Source organism: Myxocyprinus asiaticus, chromosome 33, assembly GCF_019703515.2.
Source record: "Myxocyprinus asiaticus isolate MX2 ecotype Aquarium Trade chromosome 33, UBuf_Myxa_2, whole genome shotgun sequence".
Classification (NCBI taxonomy): Eukaryota; Metazoa; Chordata; class Actinopteri; order Cypriniformes; family Catostomidae; genus Myxocyprinus; species Myxocyprinus asiaticus.
In genome coordinates this window covers 39,704,147-39,722,311 of record NC_059376.1, presented here as the reverse complement: position 1 = coordinate 39,722,311, position 18,165 = coordinate 39,704,147, and the positions used below count along the sequence as shown (strand labels likewise).

Sequence of the window (18,165 nt, the reverse complement as noted above, 5' to 3'; positions counted from 1 at the left end):
TTGCAGCATGATTTTAATGCATTAATCTGTAAAGTGGCTGGCGTCTGGTAAGTGTGTGTTTCTATGATGACAGGCGTGTGTGAGAGAGTCGAGCAAGCAGCTCATCAAAATGAGTCGGTCTATGTCAGCGCAAGGATGTTTGCATTTAGAATTTTGCATTAATATTTAATATTTTCTGCACACAATATATGGCAAAAATGCAGCCAATACATGTTTTGTTTTGCACTTTGGAGAAGAACATTGGGGTAAATAGGAAAAGCATGTTTTGCAGACAAAATACAGGAAATAAAATAGACCTTCATGATTAAAATAGTGCTAGTAAAGAAACAGCTAATATATTTAATATGGTGGGGCAGAGGAATAGAAAATGAGACTTGTTATATGAGGAAATATTATGCCTATAGACACTAAACTTTCTCACAGTCTTAATATCAACATTTTATATATATGTCCCTACCAACTTTTAAACCAAACCCACGCCCTTGTTTGTAATTCGCCCTTTTTGTTTCTAAAAATTCCTGAAAATGTTCCTCATTTTTAAAATAGTTATTTTTTACTTGTTTATTTAAAAATCGTGGTTACATTAAGGCACTTACAATGGAAGTTAATGGGGCCAGTCCATAGACATTACAATACACATTGTTTCAAAAATATAGCAACAAGAAGTAAACATTATGTGTTAACATAACTCTAGTGTGATCAAATCTCTGTTCTACATGATTTTAGATTTAGTGTGATAAAATCACTTAAAGGGTTTTTGTTCTACGTCATACCAACGAAGTAGTAATATTGTATATAACTTTACACAGAAAAGATTAGTAAGCAATTTTATCACACAAAAATCATGTTAACATGTATAATGCTATCATCTTATGTAGAGAATTTTGAAATAATGTGTATTTTAATGTTTATGGACTGACCCCATTCACTTCCATTGTAAGTGCCTCACTATAACTGCAATTTTGCCTTTTGTTTTTTTTAAATAGACAAATTGAAAATATTTTTTGCAGTTATCAATATTATGCCACAAATGCTGTCCATTGAGCTTAAAGGGAAAGTTCACCCAAAAATGAAAATTATCTTATCATTCGCTCACCCTCATGACATCCCAGATTTGTATGACTTTCTTACTTCAGCAGAACACAAACAAAGTTTTTAGAAAAATATCTCAGCTCTGTAGATCCATACAATGCAAGTGAATGGTGACCTGAACTCAGAAGGTCCAAAAATCATATAAAGGAAACATAAAAGTAATCCATGAGACTCCAGTAGTTTAATCCATATCTTCAGAAGCAATATAATAGGCATGGTTGAGAAACAAAATTATATTTAAGTTATTTTTTTACTCTAAATCTCCACTTTAACTTTCACTTTCACAGTGAAACTAAACAGGCACCATATGTTACTTTCACTTGCATTTTTGGGTGAAATATCCCTTTAACTTGTATTGAACTCTGATTATTCCTTTAACGTACAGGACTTTTCAAATAAAAATATACTAGCATACATTGAAATTAACATCAATATTAATAAATGCTAATATTAATAAAAGTATTGTCAATTGTTAGTTCATATAAATGTATTTAGTTAACTATTGTTAATGAATACGACCTCATTGTAAAAAGTGTTACCAAAATAACAATATCCAATATAAAATAATATAAAACACAGAATAATAAAATATAACCGTGTACATACATTTTAATATTATTTTATGCTCAGTTTTGTCAAAAACTCTCACCAACTCCTAATAGTGTCTAGGCTGCTGTTGGGTAGTTGAAGCCTAGTAATTTATGAACATCAAGATTTTAGATTCAAATCTATATGTATATATAAGAGAAGTGTATGTTTTAGCTCTTGTAACTGGTCACCATTTCTAATCAGTTTTTATTTTTTTTTACTTTACTTGCTCTTCTTAAATGGTCCTGCTGTGTCTTTGTCACTGACTGTAAAAGACCACACAGCTGTGGTTGACTCAATAAATATAGTAATTGAATTGAATTGAACTCAGTGCAATTCAATTCCATTTTAATTGAATTTTTACAACAAAAAGAAGCTTTACAGAGAATAGAATAAGTGTTGCAGAGTTGTTCTGATGCAACTCCACAAAACCAGCAAGGTGCATGGAAAAAACGAAGTACTAATGAAAAGCAAATCCAGCAACACACGTGGAATGGAAAAATATAAAGAATAAAACATTTATTTGCCAACATGTTTCAGCACACAGGCCTTCATCAGGGCTAAAAGAAGCCCGTTTCAAAGAATAGAATAAAACGTACAAACCCCCAGCAAGCAAGCCAGAAACAACTGTGGGGAAAAAAATACATTAATTCTTTGTAATTGTGGCAATTAAATTCTGTCTGTCTATCAATGTTAATGTTACATCATTGCTAATCAGGGTTAGTTTTGTCCTTACATGCATATATCACATCCTATATGTGTTTCCTAGTCTTATATTCCCATTAGTTTAGTGCAGTAATTGAGTTCTGTTGTATTCCTCTGCCTGGCCTTGTATCAGCCAATACCATCTCCTGGGACCTGAGTTAGCATCTTTGCACCTCTCTATAGGCTCACAGCCTGGATTGAAACATCAACCAGCGCAGTATCCAAGCATCCAAAAGCATGACTGTGCAGTTTTATAGGTGGCAAAAAAGCAACTTTGTTTAGGCCGTATTCCAACATATAGTGTTCCAGTGCGGCAAGCGATAAGGACATATGAGATGGATGAATTACAAGTGCTGATATATAGAGAACAGGCTAAACATACTATAAATATATAAGCTTAAAGGGCTAGTTCAAAATAAAAATATATATTTTTTTTTTATTTTGCGCCCCACAATAAAAATTACATCATCACATCATTTACTCACCCTCATGTTGTTTCAAATCCACATGATTTTCTCTCTTCCATGGAGCACGAAAGGAGATGTTAGACAGGAGTATAGGTGCTGACAGCCTCAATCACTATTCACTTTCACTGCATCTGTTTTCCATCAAATTAAAAGTGAATGGTGACTGAGGCTATCAGTACCTTCCGTGTTCCACAGAAGAAAGAAAGTCATACAAGTTTGGAGCAACATGAGGGTGAGTAAATGACAGAATTTTCACAGAATACACATAGAAACTCATTTCCTACACATTCCTCCATTACTAAGAGCATCTCTGAATTTGAGCATCCCTCACATTAGGACATCTATGTTGTCAGATTTTCTATTGATTACCTATTTTCTATTGATCTTGCCCTTGTAGAAGGCTTCTCTTAACCTCTGAGTTTTGAGTATTTCCCATCATGACCATTATGTATCTGATGTTCTTTACACACCATTGCCATTAACTGGTTAAAATATTTAACTGCAGTCTAATGGTTTTATTAAATTGCAGTCTTATTGGATTAGTTATTATTATCTCAAGATTATAGCATAACAGCATAGAGAATTTCAGTGTCACCTTTTAATCACCCTCATATTGTTCCAAACTCATATGTCTTTTTTTTCCTTCTTCAGTGGAACAAAAAAGGAGAAGTTAAGCAGAATGACAACCTCAGTCACCATTCACTTTCATTGTACAGAAAAAAGATGCAATGAATGTGAATGGTGACTGAGACTAACATTCTGCCTCTTCGTGTTTTTTGTGTTCCATGGAGGAAATAAACCAATTAAACTATTATTCTGAATGCTTTTACAGTAGGCTCTTGATCTTTTCTCATGCGAAATTAAAATCACCCCTATATGATATTTTACAGTGTTCTGGAAACTTATTGAATATTTTTTAACCTTGTTTTGCTACATTATTGAGCTGTCCTGACACAAGAGGTCAAATCCCCAACGCATCAACTGTGGCTGGCAGCTGGCTTGATCTTCCTGGCATATCAGTGAACAGACCAGTATCAACATCTGGTTAAACAAGATATTTCACACCTCTTTCACAAGCAGTTAATTGTAAGTGATCAATTAAAAAGGCAAATGTTTAAAGAATGAATGAAATAAAAGCATATTTATAGAGTACTGCAATAAGTTGTGCTATTTCATCAGCAAGCTCACTTCTTGTCAACTTATTACTAATTATGACATACCTTTGACTAAGGATTTAACTACATATTCTCTGAAAACTTTAAAAACTGAAGTCTAGTTTCACAAAGAAATGTACAAAATAGCTAAAACCCAATTATATTATTATGAATTATGAATTAATTAATTAGTGGCAAATCCAAAAATAGGCTAATAATAATAATGATAACCATAATACATTATAAATATTAAATATTAGATTAAATTAAAATGCATTTAATAAATATAATAAATAAACATTAAATGTAATAACTAATTAGATAAAAAAAATTAAACTCATTAAAACATGCTCTCATTGTTTAGTAATTTTTTTCTAAATTGTTGGTGCAGTTTTCTTGATGTGAACATTTTAGTGTCTTGCAGTGTCACATGCTATAGTTCATCTTAAACTAATTAAATAATGATCTAATTTTTGTACATTATAATACATGTAGTTTCATGAGTTAATATTAATAGAGAGATTCAACTGAAAATGTGTACTTATAAAAATCATTTGTCACACTGCAAGAACATTTAAGTGAACAAAAAGCTAAAAAATAATTACAGAAAAACGTATACATTAGCATATCAATTTCAACCTAAGATTTAGTTGTGGAAAAAAGGTTTATGTTGTTTGTCAATTATCCAAATATACTGCATTTATTATTTGTGATTGTATATTGTACAGCCTGTGAAAAGTTACATTCAATGTGCAACAAACTTGACTTTGGTGCAGCAGGCATGCAAAATAACAAGATGTTTGTATTGAACTTTACATTTTTAGGAAAAAGGCACAGCACCTTTATACCTTATTCAATTTTAAAAGTCTTCGACAATTGTGTGGCATTGAGAGGAACTGCTAAACATCCCAACAACGACCCAAGTTCCTCACATTATTGATTTTTAAAGGGGAGGGGTTGCTCTTGCCTCGTTGACAAAGTAATCCTGCGTATAAATAGAACGGGACAGAAAGCAGCCGTACCCTCACTACTACACCACCAGTGCACAAGCACCTTTCACCATGGACATAGTGACTTCTTTGCGCAGAAGGGCTCTCCGTCCTCCAACGTCCGCAATGCGCTCGCACTCCTGGACTAAAAGCAGTCCTGGTTCTTCCTTTTCATTCAAAAAAGCGACAAATGTCCCCGTTTCCAGGTCGTACATCCCCGCGGTGCTTGCGTCTGCTGAGGGTTTCGAGTTGAGCGAGGCGCTGAATGGAGACTCAGGGCGCACTAATGAAAAGGAGCAACTCCAAGGGCTAAACGACCGCTTTGCGAGTTACATCGACAAAGTGCGATTCTTAGAGGAGCAAAACAACCAATTGGAAGCCGAAATCCAAGCACTGAAGCAACAGAAGGTGTCGCAGTCCCTGCAGAGCGATGCGTACGACCGAGAGCTCCAAGACCTGCGCTGCGCCCTGGAGCAACTCCACAAAGAGAGAGCGCAGATCATCCTGGACACCGACCACATTGACGAGGATCTCCAGCGACTCAGAGAGCGATACGAAGATGAAGCCCGACTCAAGGAGCACACGGAAGCCGCGATTCGAGGCATGAAGAAAGACAAGGACGACTCGGTTCTGATGAAACTGGAACTGGAGAGGAAAGTCCAGTCTCTTGTGGACGAAATGAACTTCTTGCGCCAGAACCACGAGGAGGAGGTCAGCGAGCTTTTGGCTCAGCTTCAAGCCGCGCAGGTGCCGGTGGTGGAGATGAGGGAGCTCCAGAAGACCGACATTACCGCGGCGCTCAGGGAGATCCGCGCGCAGCTGGACGGGCTCTCCTCCAAGAACCTCCAGCAGGCGGAGGAGGTGTTCAAGTGCCGCTACGCCATGCTGTCGGACGCCGCGGAACAGAACAAAGATGCTATGAAGTCCATACGGGATGAGATCGCAGATTACCGCCGTCAGATACAAGCCAAGAACACTGAACTGGAGGCACTGCGTGGCACCAAAGATTCTCTGGAAAGGCAACTGCATGATATTGAGGACCGCCACAACACCGACGTTGCAAGTTATCAGGTTTGTTTAGGAAATCTTGTTTCAGAAATGAACAAAGTAAAAATAAATGAAATTATTATGAAATGTAATTAATAAATGGTAAATGCAATAATAATAATAATAATAATAAAAATAACTACAGAATTTTTTATATTTTAAAATTATTTTTATTATCATTTTTATAACATTGGCATGTAATTTTAATATTTTAAAAAGTTTATAATGAATAAAAGTTCGTAAATTAAAAATATATATATATCACTTATCTGTAGGCTACTACTAATTTATAATAAATATTAAATTAATAATAAATGTAATTAACAAATAATTATATTAAATGATAGATTAAACTAATTAAAATTTATTTCATTGCTTTGCTATCATTTTTTCTTATGTGTTGGCAGTTTTAATGATGTGCACAGTTTTCCAGTGATTTTTCGACTGTTTATCTGTTGAGTGGTGTATTCTTAGGTGGAATAAAAAATGCGAATGTTTGCTGTGTTTCAAAACCTTGTGCTGCTCACTAGGTTTTAAAACAACTGTTATTTTACAGGTGTTTGACGCAGTGCGTGCGTAATTACGCGCTACGGTAGGCTACAGTCTGCACATTCACATTGTACTGTTGCTGCAGATTTTTCTTCTTTGAGTTTGTTGAGTTAGCTTATTTATGCCAAATATGCGACAAAATAATATTTAGATGCATAAAGATCAATCTAGGGTATTAAATTGGGTATGTGAACATTTACCCCAGCATAGTTTCATCAAAAAGTAAACAGATGTTTGCAGTTGGATTGTGATTTTTTTTAAAATGGAAATTGTTGGGCTTATTGATAATTTCTTTTCCAGGAAATGATCCACCAATTAGAAAATGACTTGAAGGGAACAAAGTGGGAAATGGCTCATCATCTCCGGGAATATCAGGATCTGCTCAATGTTAAGATGGCACTGGATGCTGAAATAGCAGCTTACAGGTAGGCCTAGTGTTGTGCAGTACAATGAATGTAATAAAGTCTCACACTGTTTCACACATAATTGATTTGCTTTATGAGACATCCTTTATTTTCTTTTTCAAATGTAGGAAACTGCTAGAAGGTGAGGAGACGCACTTTCGCACCATTTCTGGAAGTATTTCCAGCACCGCCTTCCCTTACAGCCAGCCCAAAACTTCTAAAGTCAGGCATAAAATAGTGGAGGAAATCATTGAGGAGACCAAAGCAGAGAGTGACATCGATGATGACCTGGCCGAGGTCGCAAGAGAAGTGGCGAAAGAAGCCGATGAAGAGGAAGAGCGGGAGGAAGAGGAGGAGATTGTTGCCGCCAGTCAAGCCAAAGTGAGTTCTAGTGCTCCTGAGGGTGAAGAGGAAGAGAAAGGAGCTGATGAGGAAGAAACAGCAGAAGAGGGAGAAGCTGCTGAGGAGGAAGAGGGCGCAGCAGATGAGGAGGAAGAGAAAGGAGTGGAAGAGGAAGCAGAGGAGAGGGAAGAGGAAAAGGAACAGGAAGTTGAAGTAATTGAGGAGACAGTGCTGAGTGATGACAAATCTCCAAAATCAGATAACGAAGAGAAAGAAAGCAGTGACAAAGATGAGGAAGGAAAAGAAGAGGAAGAGGGGAATGAAGAAGGACAGGCAGAGGATAAAGAACAAACCAAAGATGATGAGGAAAAGGAAGAAGCCGATAAAAAAGACATTGAGGAAGAGGAAACAAAATCTGAAGGAGATGAAGAGAAGAAAAGTGACTCTGGAGAAGAAGAAACAAAAGCTGAATCAGAAAAAGGTGACAAAAAAGTGAGTGAAGAGAAGCAGAAACCAAAAAGCCCAACAGATGAACAGGACAAGGGAAAAGAAGTTGTAACCAACGGAGAACAGACAAGCCCGGCCAAAGAGGAAGCCAGCCCGAAAGAAGAGGTTCAAACCAGAACGGTGGAGACCATTACCAATGGAGACAAGGAAACCAAACCAGACACAGAGATAGAGAAAAAAGCTGAGGAAAAGCCACAGGAGAAAACGACAGTTACCAAAAAGGTGGAGAAAGTGTCCCCACAACCAAAGATGGAAATCAAAGGGAAAGACTGATGCTTAAATGACCCCAATCCAAGGAAATTAGTTCTATCCAATTGTTAGAAATTATTCTCTTTGATGCAAAATGTGAAAAACAACTTGAACGCTGTTTGATGCAGCTAGCAAAATAATTGCATGTGTGTTATATGATTGACTTGCATGTGTGGTCTGGGAGGACATGCTGCTGAGCCGTGCTGAGCTGTCAGAAATTATTGCGTGTTTGAGTTAAAATGCAAGTACATTATGCTGCTAATAACTTGAATGATATGAAGTCTGCTAATGAAAGATTTTACAGTGATTTGAAATTCATCAGCAGTTGTTCAGCAATAATGGTGCTACTACAACATTGACATTTGCAAGCGCACTTCAAGCAGAAACTATTTCATTCTTAAAAGAGAGTCGGTTTGTTGACATACTGTGAACGCTAAAGGTGCTGCTCTGTCGATTTGCAATATCAATATCACCTCAATCAATAAAAACTGTCCTAAGTCCTGAGAGAGTTGTTTCTGTGTTTTTAGATCTTTGGATTTTATGCTAGTGTACATTTGCATTGCTTTAGCTTGTGTCTAATATATTAAGTATATTTACAGCAAATACTTAGGAGCAAATGGTACAAAAATTACTGACTGGTGATTTCCACAATAATCAGTTCAATTTGTCTATTTTTTTTAAACAGATCTTGGGATATTATGAAAATTTGCCACACACAGTTCTAAACATATTTGCCAGCTTTTAGGTTTGTTTGGTTCAGTGGTGTAGCCAAGGGTGGGTCGGGGTGGGCCCGGGCCCACCTGAATTGGACCCAGGCCCACCCAGAATATTAGAGATTATTCTTTGACTTCAAATATATATTTCTAAAATAGTTTTAAAAAATGCATAAATTCAGATTTCTGAAAGTGTGAAACAAACTTTTGAAAGCGGCACTTCTCTTTTGTTAAGGAAAATTTGGATACCAATTTTTTTTGGTGAAAACTTGGCCCATCCATTTTTATTGAGGCTCACCCAAAAGTAATTTCTTGCCTACGCCCTTGGTTTGGTTATTTACGAGTGGTTGTGCTGTGTGAATATAATCATGGCTAAAGAGTGTTGCTTAGGCATGAGAATAAATAGCATTAAAGCATGGCCTTGAGTGTCTTATTGGTTTTACAAAACAAAACAAAAAATGTTAAGGCCATACATTTTATTAAAATATTCACGGCAAATTTATGAACTGCCATCCTCCCACTAGATGACATAGTCCCTGGCATGTAAACTAAGGATAAGGCCAGAAATATACGCAAGTACACATATGCAGATTTGAACGCTTGTCCAACACATTGCCCAGTTGAACAATGACCGTGCGTTCTTGCGTTTCTGTGGCAATAACAAACCTCAGTACTCAAGGGGGCGATAGAGTTCCCTTCCAAAGTAAATGCCATTAAACTCGATTTGGTATTATTCAGATGAGTTGCTATAAATATATCTGCCATGACAGTAGTTTCCTTGAAAGAAAAGTCACTTCAAAAAGTGTTTTTGAATGTTTTGCAGTCTGCCTCATTTTGGAACGCAACAAGGCACCAAATCGAGCTTGTGTAGCTAGAAGCGCCAGCGTACATACTCGCGTAGAGAATGTTTCGGCCTTAAAAGCTGGACTCTTAGGGTGCTGCGCAGTGATGTACAGTATCAAGAAAGTATTGTATCAAATGGAACACTGAGGTTTTTTACTACATGGAAGCATTTGCCTATTTTCAGTTGAAAGAAGTAATGTTTCATATGCATGCGGTGCTGCCGCTAGCATAGCACGTTAGTTAACCTCAGTCCAATAATTACATCTAAAAAAAAATTACATATTCACACAACACGTGGGGTGATGGTAAAGCATTCAGCTCATATTTGTAAGCTGCTGTTTTCACAGAAAATGTGCCTTTCTTTCACCTGACCACATGCAAAGAATAATAACTAGGCAATTCAACACATAAATAATCTCACAAATGTTTCATCACTCGGTGTACATTAATCACATTCATTTCAGACATGACCGCTCGCTAATAGTGTGTCTAGACGGCAGCGAGTAGTACTCAATCAGGATAATTGAGAACATGTGCTGCACTCGGCTGATTAGAGCTTGAGCGAGGACCTCTGGCTCATCACATAACTGCATTTGTGCTAAAGGATGTCGATGTGGGGATGGTAATTGGATGTTCAGCCCTGAAAACACAAATTTGGCTATTCAAGATCTCAAATGACAAATCAATATAGATTTGTGCTGAGCATCACTCAAGATAGCTGGGTCTTGATTAGCAGAAAATCTGGGATGAGTGCAACAGTGCAATATAATTATTTGCATAATTTAATTATTAGGTAGTCATTTAGCTTAGGTTAGGATGGCCCATTTAGCCACTACTGGTAGATCCTGTACTACACCATCTGGTTCCAAAAAGCATCTTTCTCTATTAACAGCCATTTAAAAGAAGCCATATATTCTGACTAATTAAAAGAAAAAAAGAAAAAAAAAACAGTATTTATCGGTAAAATTTCATTTTAATATAGTAAATGTTTTACCAGTGCCTGAAATTGACTTAGCACCCATGTGCAAAGATGGCAGATATTCACGCGCCAACCAAGCAACTGTCATTGAGATGTATCGTAAATCTAACGGATAGCTTTCATAAAGTATTACAGACCTCCTTGGCTCAAACCCACAATTTCGGTTTCCTGCTCAGATCCTTAACCACTATGCAATACCAACCCCGTGCACATGACAATTACAAGCCGTGGTTTCTGTGGATTCTGCTTTGTGCTCTTTGTTCCAAGTGCTGAATGGGCACAAAATGGTCACATGACATCACTTAAGTGAATCACTTCAGCTTAGCTCTTACATTATATCTATAACAGCTGCCATGAAAAAAAAATCAATGCGCAGTGCTATACTGGAGTTTTATTTAGCAGTAGTGTACCTGATTATGAACAGAGGCTGTGTGGAATGGTACACTACCATACTACTCTTACTATTTCTGCAGTACGTAGTATATATTATGTGCAGTATGCAAAATTTCTGTATGCATGGAATACCCGGATAACCTACTACTGTATATTTACCTGCTGGGAAAACTGACCTTCCATTTCCAGTGTGACGAATGAGCTGGAAGTAATATCAATAGCAGTTTTTAACACCTTATTTTTTGCCAAGCCTGGCAAAAGTGAAGACCTTTTTTTTTTTTTTTTTTTACATTTTTTAATGAGCAATATTCAATCTGTATGTCTAACAATTTTTTAAAATCAAATGTTTCAAATAGTAGTATGCCACATTGTTGTCACATGACCTCATGTTTCATGCGAGTGGTGTCCAGTTATCATTTTGGGAATTAAAAAAGGGTTATTTTGTATTTTTTATTTAATTTTGTGTAAAATTGAAATTTGTTGAAAATTGGGTTGATCTTCTAATTCATTCCTCACACTTAAAATGCAAAGTCGAGTCAGGATACAGCATCTGATGCAGTGTGCTCTGGTTGCATAGCCTACTGCACATAAAGATGTGTATATTGTGCTTAGTATACATCCCATTTACTACAGAAATAGTAAGCTCAATATGTTAGTCGGCTATTCCGATCATAGTCAATATTACAGCTAGCAACAGTTTCTTTTAAGTTGGCAGCATACAGTGTTCTTTCAGTAGGCAGTATTCCATTCTAAACATTGCCAGAAAAAGAACACCACACATTAAGAATCGCACCAGGAAAAGGAGTGTTGTCAAGTTTTTATTGATAGGCAACAAGCCTGTCTTTGAGGGTCTGGTCTAAGGCATTTTGAATACTAAGCACACTTGGGTAATCAAAGGCAGTTCATAGTTTCAAATTGAAACATTCTGAAGGCATACTGACACAAAATGCAAACATTATTACATATTTTCTGTAGCATCTTAATTAAAAACAACAACAATCAAGCCAACATAAGGGACCTGCAATAACATCTTCCTGCCAAGCACATATATAAGGCATGTGTTCATGCATATATTTGGGTTTCAGCGTTAAAGGACTTGCTGTGATGGCTGCATTTTTTAGATGTACTGTATGTATGAGGTTTGATCACCTCTTGCTAGCACCAGGGATTTTGGTCGTGTCTGATTACTTTTCTTTTGGCTCGCTTTTCTCGGCTTTGCTCTCTTTTTCTTCTCCTCCTTTCTTTTCCTCTTCCTCTTTTCCTTTTTCATTGTCATCCTTCTCTGCCTCTTCCACCCCGTCTTCTTCTCCTTCTTCTTTGTCACCCTCTTCATCTCCTTCTTCCTCCTCTTTTGCTTTTTCCTCTTCCTGTTCTCCTTCCTTCTCTCCTCCCTCTTCTTCTCCTTCACATGAAAAAAGACAAATTAAAGAGTGCAAATGTCATTTTTGCAGTAGAGGGTGACAAGATGACCATGATAAAAAACAAAATTGAGACATATCAGAGCTTGGTGGTTAAAGGAATAGTTCACCCAAAAATTAAAATTCTGTCATTATTTACTCATTGTCCCAGATGTGTATGGATGACTTAAAGGATTAAATATTGGTCTGTTTCTCACCCACACTCATCATATCGCTTCTGAAGACATAGATTTAACCACTGGCGTCTTATGGATTACTTTTATACTGCCTTTTGTGCTTTTTGGATCTTCAAAGTTTTGGTCACCATTCACTTGCACTGAATGGACCTACAGAGCTGAGATATTTTGTTTGTGCTCTGTAAAAGAAAGTCTTACACATCCGGGATGGCATGAGGGTGAGTAAATGATGAGAACACTTATTTTTGGGTGAACTATTCCTTTAAACCAAAATTTTTTGGTTTAATTCACAACAGTCTAAAAATGTTATTGGGATGTCTCGTCACCCTTTTGCGGTATGTCAGATGCTTTATATAAAAATATTGGACAGATTTGCAAAATTACTCTATTTGTAGTGAGCCTCAAATAAATGAAGCGCACCCTCCTCTTTTTCCTCTTCCTTTTCACCTTTTTCTTCTTCCTCTTCCTCCTTCTCGCCCTCTTCCTCCTCCTTCTCGCCCTCTTCCTCCTCTTCATTCTCTGGACTCACTCCTGCCTCTTGTGCCTGGCTGGCTTCTACAATCTCATCTGTCATGGCAGAGTAGCTCATCAGTCTGGTCCCCAGAATATAGGGGGCACCAGAGGTAAGGCTGGCCTGCACGGAGAACACGGGACGGCCGAAAGAAGGAGTGGCAGTGATGGAGGAAGAAAACACACTTGACATGCCACCAATACCTCCCACGTTAAAGCGGGTTTCTTCTCCTTCTAGAAGCTTCCTGTTGGGGAGAAATGACAACAGGTATAGATCAAGTTTATTAGAGTTTGTTGATATTTTGTAATTTGATATTCAATTTCAGTTTAGTTTTAGTTAAAACTTATGTAATTCTTTCTCGTATCCCATCCTAATAGGTAGAGTCAACTGTCTGTAGGTTGATTTGACCTAAAAATGTAAAACTGTGGCTCAGTGGCAGTATCATAACATTCCTTTGCTGTTTTGAGTGGCCTGTACAGCCTGACACAGCAACATCGGCTCGACCATTGGCGTAAGTTTGGGGCGGAACTATCTGTTTAATGGAAGACGAGGGGAGTTTTCTGGAACCTGTTGAAAAACAGCAGTTATTTTTGCATTTCTGTTTGGTGATGCAGTTGTCCTTAAATCGTTTTTTTTTTTTTTTTTTTTTGTATCTTTGCAAGAAGACTCACTTTAAATTCTGCTTTTATTTCATTTTAGGATTAGTTTACGTTTTCATCAACAAATTGTTTCTTCTGTCTATGACGACATACAACTTTGTCCGAAAATTCCTTGTTTTACATTTTAAATAGGACATCAGCTTAATTCTAAATGGGTGGTACCATTTGCAAAAATACACCAATAGGCTACTGTCAGGTTTGGGAGATGAGACTTTCTAAAATTACAAATACACATGTCAGTATATAAAGTTTTTGTTTGCACATTCATAGTTTACATTTTTGCACTTTTATTTCTTTTTATTCATACTTTAGTTTCCGAAAATATGTTTACACCGCTATTTTTCACCTTATTAATCGTTTTTGTTAACATTTAATTTTTGTTACTGGTTAAGTTTTTGTTTCCCTTAATAACCTTGGTGTAGATAATATAGAGAACAAATATATGCAAGCTTTTGCAAATGCACTATGGCAGACATCCAACCACAAACCTGTAAGCAGCTATTTCAATATCCAAAGCCATTTTCACATTGAGGAGGTCTTGGTATTCTTTAAGGTAACGAGCCATTTCATTCTTCATGGACCTTAGCTCATTCTCCAGGTCACCAATGGTATCCTGCCAAAATAGAAAGGAATTAAAAGAGAACTGTACAGTATGAGTGCAATACTGCATGTAGACTTTTATTAAGGACATGCAGTTAAATATTAGACCTGTAGGGCGGCGATCTCTGCACTCTGTTTTTCTTCCACCTCTTGCAGCTGTCTCTCCAGAGCTTGATTCTGGCCCTGGCATGCTTCAATCTCCAGGTCTCTGGTTTTCAGTAGGCGACGATACTCTCCAGCCTCATCCTTAGTGGTGCGTATTTTCTCGGCATGTTTGGCTGAGTCTTCCGCCACAGTGTTGACTTTCTCACAGAACCACTCTTCGGCAGCCTGGATGTTCTGCTGGGCCAGGCGCTCATACTGGGTTCGGATGTCTCTGAGAGCTGCAGAGAGATCCGGTTTGGCCACCTCCATCTCCACCGACATCTGGGCGCTGTACTGCACCTGAGCTTGCAGCTCGGCAATCTCACCTTCATGGAGCTTCTTCAAGAAAGCCAGCTCATCCAGTAGAGTATCGGCCCTCTTCTCCAGCTCAGAACGGGCTAGCACTGCCTCGTCCGCCCCCTTTCTGGCATCCGCCAGCCAGCCTTCTGCCTCCTCACGGGCCAGAACTTCTTCTTCGTAGCGACCCTGCAAAGCCTTGAGCGCATCTTCCAGGTGGTCCCGCCTCTCTTGAGCAGCTTGGCGCTGCCAACGTGCCTCATCAACCGCTGCGCGAAGTTCCCTTGCCTCCTGCTCATATAGCGCCCTCAGATTGGTGGGCTCACAGTGCCTTTGACGCAACAGGAGCAGCTCGGCCTCCAGGGCCCGGTTCTGGAGCTCGAGACCGTGCACACGCTCAATGAAGCCCACAAAGCGGTCGTTGAGCTCCTGAAGCTGGGCCCTCTCCTGAGTCCGCACCGTTTTGAACTCTGAGCTCAGCTGAGATGCCTGGCTCAATTCCAGGTCTGCAGAGGCAGCAGAACGCTGCAGAGCTGCAGTGGAGTAGAGAGCCGAGTAGCGGGATGGGGATGCATAAGTCATGTAGACGGGACGGGACCGACTGCTTCCTCCCCCGAAACTCGTCCCGCTGCGCACCGCCACCCGTCTGCGCTGCACAGTTGGGAAATAGGGGTTGTAGCTGATGGAGCTCATGGTCGTTGAGGAGAGAAGAGAGCAGAGAAGGATTCCGCAGTGCTAATGCTGCTGTGGAGGGAGTTCTGCGAGGATGTAGCAGCACTGGCAGGGCTTTTTATAGCAGCAGGCAAGACTGACGCAGGGCTTTTTTTCTGACAGCACAAATCAATTACATTCCTGTCCAGGCTGGGATGGGCTCTTGGGAGTGGTTGAGGGGAAATAAATAAAAAAAATGGGTTGGCAATGTGATGCGAGTTAAAGAGGAAAGTAGAGGAAAAAGGGCTGTGAGGACAGAGATTATAAGAGCTGCTTGTGAAGGAAAAAACAGTATTGATCATGCATTGCTTTATTTGTACATGTCTATTATGGGAGCTGTTAAAACATTTTTGTAATCAGCACAATCTTTTTTCTATTTAGCAGTTGTCTTTAGCTTTATGAATCAGAGCACTCTGTTATCTCTAAGTTCTGTCTCAGCTGATATGCAGAGGTCAAAATCTAAATAATTCAGAGCCTATTTTTCCTTTTTGGCATCTTAAAATGGAATTGGAACGTATTTGCAAAGGCCTGTAGAGCTATGTGTTTTTATAATGAACCCTGTCATTGTAAACCAAAGATGGCAACTCTAATAAATACTGGACAGAACAGAAGTAAATGCTTCTCTCTAGTGGTGATTGAATGTATTGTTAAATAAGCAACATTCTCATCCCTTCACTAGCTTTAAAAGTAGTGCAGAGTGATTCAAGAATTTGGAACTATAGGTCAGTCATAAAATATATATATATATATAAAAAAAATTGTGATTTAAAGCCATTTAAAAAATATATGCCCAAGCAGCCATATTTAAATATGTTATAGATTCGGGCAGATATGCATTCAGATTCTTGTAGATCTTGGGCAACTTAATATGTAATGTAAAATGTATTTACAACTGGTTCGGACTTCTCATTATGCCTCTGTTTACATGACTACATGGCAAATAGATAAATACATGGAATTGAAATACTGATTTGAGTTGAAATTATTTTATTAGCTATGTAATGGCTACATGATACAATAGATGATGCACACTTGAAGACCCCATGAAATGAAAAATAAAAACTGTGTTACTGTGAGCCCATGTCTGTTGGCTTTAAGCTCATATATCACTAGTGTACTAGTTTGCTATATGTTGACAAAATTAGCTTTCAGCAGGTATACGCATTTAAAATTTGCTGTCTCACTCTTCTGGGTAACAGAGCTAGGAAAATTCATTGTTGTGAATTTAGATTAGATTAGATTAAACTTTATTGTCATTATTGGCAAAGTACAATACAGAGCAAATGAAATGCAGGTCAGTGTTATTTTATTTAACAAAATCTAAAATGAAAACTAACTAAAATCATTTTTGTTAACTAAAATAAAAATAAAAAATGAAATTATTGGAAAAAACTGAAACTAAAGTAAAATAAACGAACTCAAATCAAATAAAAATGATCTCAAATTCATTTAGTTTTAGTTTTTGATATAATATAGTGAATATGGGCAAAGTGGGACAATTTTGGTCATTTTTCTTTTCTTGACACTTTGAATTATGATCCAAATGACACATAACCTAACATTATACCTTTGAAGAAAGTTTAGGATGTCTTCTACCTCAATCAAAAGAAAAAATTAAGAAATATTCAATATTGGGAATTAGAACCTTTGAAGATCCTCTTTTGACCAAATCCCAGATGTGTTTATGCAGCAGGGCCTACTGGTAAAGTGGGAAAGTGGAAAAATAATTCTCTAGAAAATATATATATATGTGAAATAAATTTTTATATTTTCTTCTACACTTCCACATCATTACATTAAGTTAACTTTTACTTGTTTATAAGCTTAACTAGAGTTACCTCAACTAACCATTGCTTTTCCCACCAGTGGTCATGAAATGAGTTCTGCCACACATCCCAAAGTAAAATCCTCGATTTTAAACCTAAAAAATATAAAGGGATAGCTTTAAAATTAAAACTCTCTCATCATTTACTCACCCTTATGCCATCCCAGATGTATATGACTTTCTTTCTTCAGCTGGACACAAACAAATATTTTTAGAAGAATATTTCAGCTCTGTAGGTCTATACAATGCAAGTGAATGGGGTCTGAAACTTTGAAGCTCTAAAAAGCACATAAAGGCAGCATAAAAGTCATCCATAAGACTCAGTGGCTTAATCCATGTCTTCTGAAGTGATCTTATCTGTTTTGGGTGAGAACAGACCAAAATATAACTCCTTTTTCACGGTACATCTTCCAATTGCAGTCTACAGGAATGATCATGATTTCAAGATCGATTACACTTAATAGTACAGTTCGCAGAGTGCTAGATGGTGCTGGGAAATATAATGGAGCTTGAAATCATGATTGCCAAGGAGTCTGCTGATGTCAAGATTTACAGTAAAAAGTTAAACATTGATCTGTTTCTCACTCACGCCTATCATATCGCTTCTAAAGACGTGGATTTAAACACTGGAGTCAAATGCATAACTTTTATGCCACCTTTATGTGCTTTTTGGAGCTTCAAAGTTTTGGCCCCTATTGACTTGCATTGTGAGGACCTACAGAGCTGAGATATTCTTCTAAAACTCTTAATTTGTGTTCAGCAGAAGAAAGTAAGTCATATACATCTGGGATGGCATGAAGTTG

The 18,165-nt window shown here is 37.7% G+C and overlaps 2 protein-coding genes across 4 annotated transcripts; one reads left to right on the top strand and one right to left on the bottom strand.

Annotated features, from left to right (window-relative positions):
• The first annotated feature begins 4,996 nt into the window (after positions 1 to 4,996).
• Positions 4,997 to 8,591, top strand: LOC127423724 (neurofilament medium polypeptide-like). The gene is made up of 3 exons (XM_051668259.1): positions 4,997 to 6,066; positions 6,892 to 7,016; positions 7,124 to 8,591. The coding sequence occupies exons 1-3, from the start codon at positions 5,068 to 5,070 to the stop codon at positions 8,115 to 8,117; spliced, it is 2,118 nt and encodes a 705-aa protein (XP_051524219.1). The 5' UTR covers positions 4,997 to 5,067; the 3' UTR covers positions 8,118 to 8,591.
• A 3,240-nt stretch (positions 8,592 to 11,831) lies between these two features.
• Positions 11,832 to 15,626, bottom strand: LOC127423729 (neurofilament light polypeptide-like). 3 transcript variants are annotated; one of them, XM_051668264.1, is made up of 4 exons: positions 14,494 to 15,626; positions 14,274 to 14,398; positions 13,036 to 13,370; positions 11,832 to 12,423 (listed from the first exon to the last, which is right to left on the bottom strand). In XM_051668264.1, the coding sequence occupies exons 1-4, from the start codon at positions 15,517 to 15,519 to the stop codon at positions 12,206 to 12,208; spliced, it is 1,704 nt and encodes a 567-aa protein (XP_051524224.1). In that variant the 5' UTR covers positions 15,520 to 15,626; the 3' UTR covers positions 11,832 to 12,205. The 3 variants fall into 3 exon arrangements, with proteins under 3 accessions (XP_051524224.1, XP_051524225.1, XP_051524226.1); XM_051668265.1 differs by having other exon boundaries at positions 13,063 to 13,370; XM_051668266.1 differs by having other exon boundaries at positions 11,832 to 12,417; positions 13,063 to 13,370.
• Between the last annotated feature and the right edge of the window lie 2,539 nt (positions 15,627 to 18,165).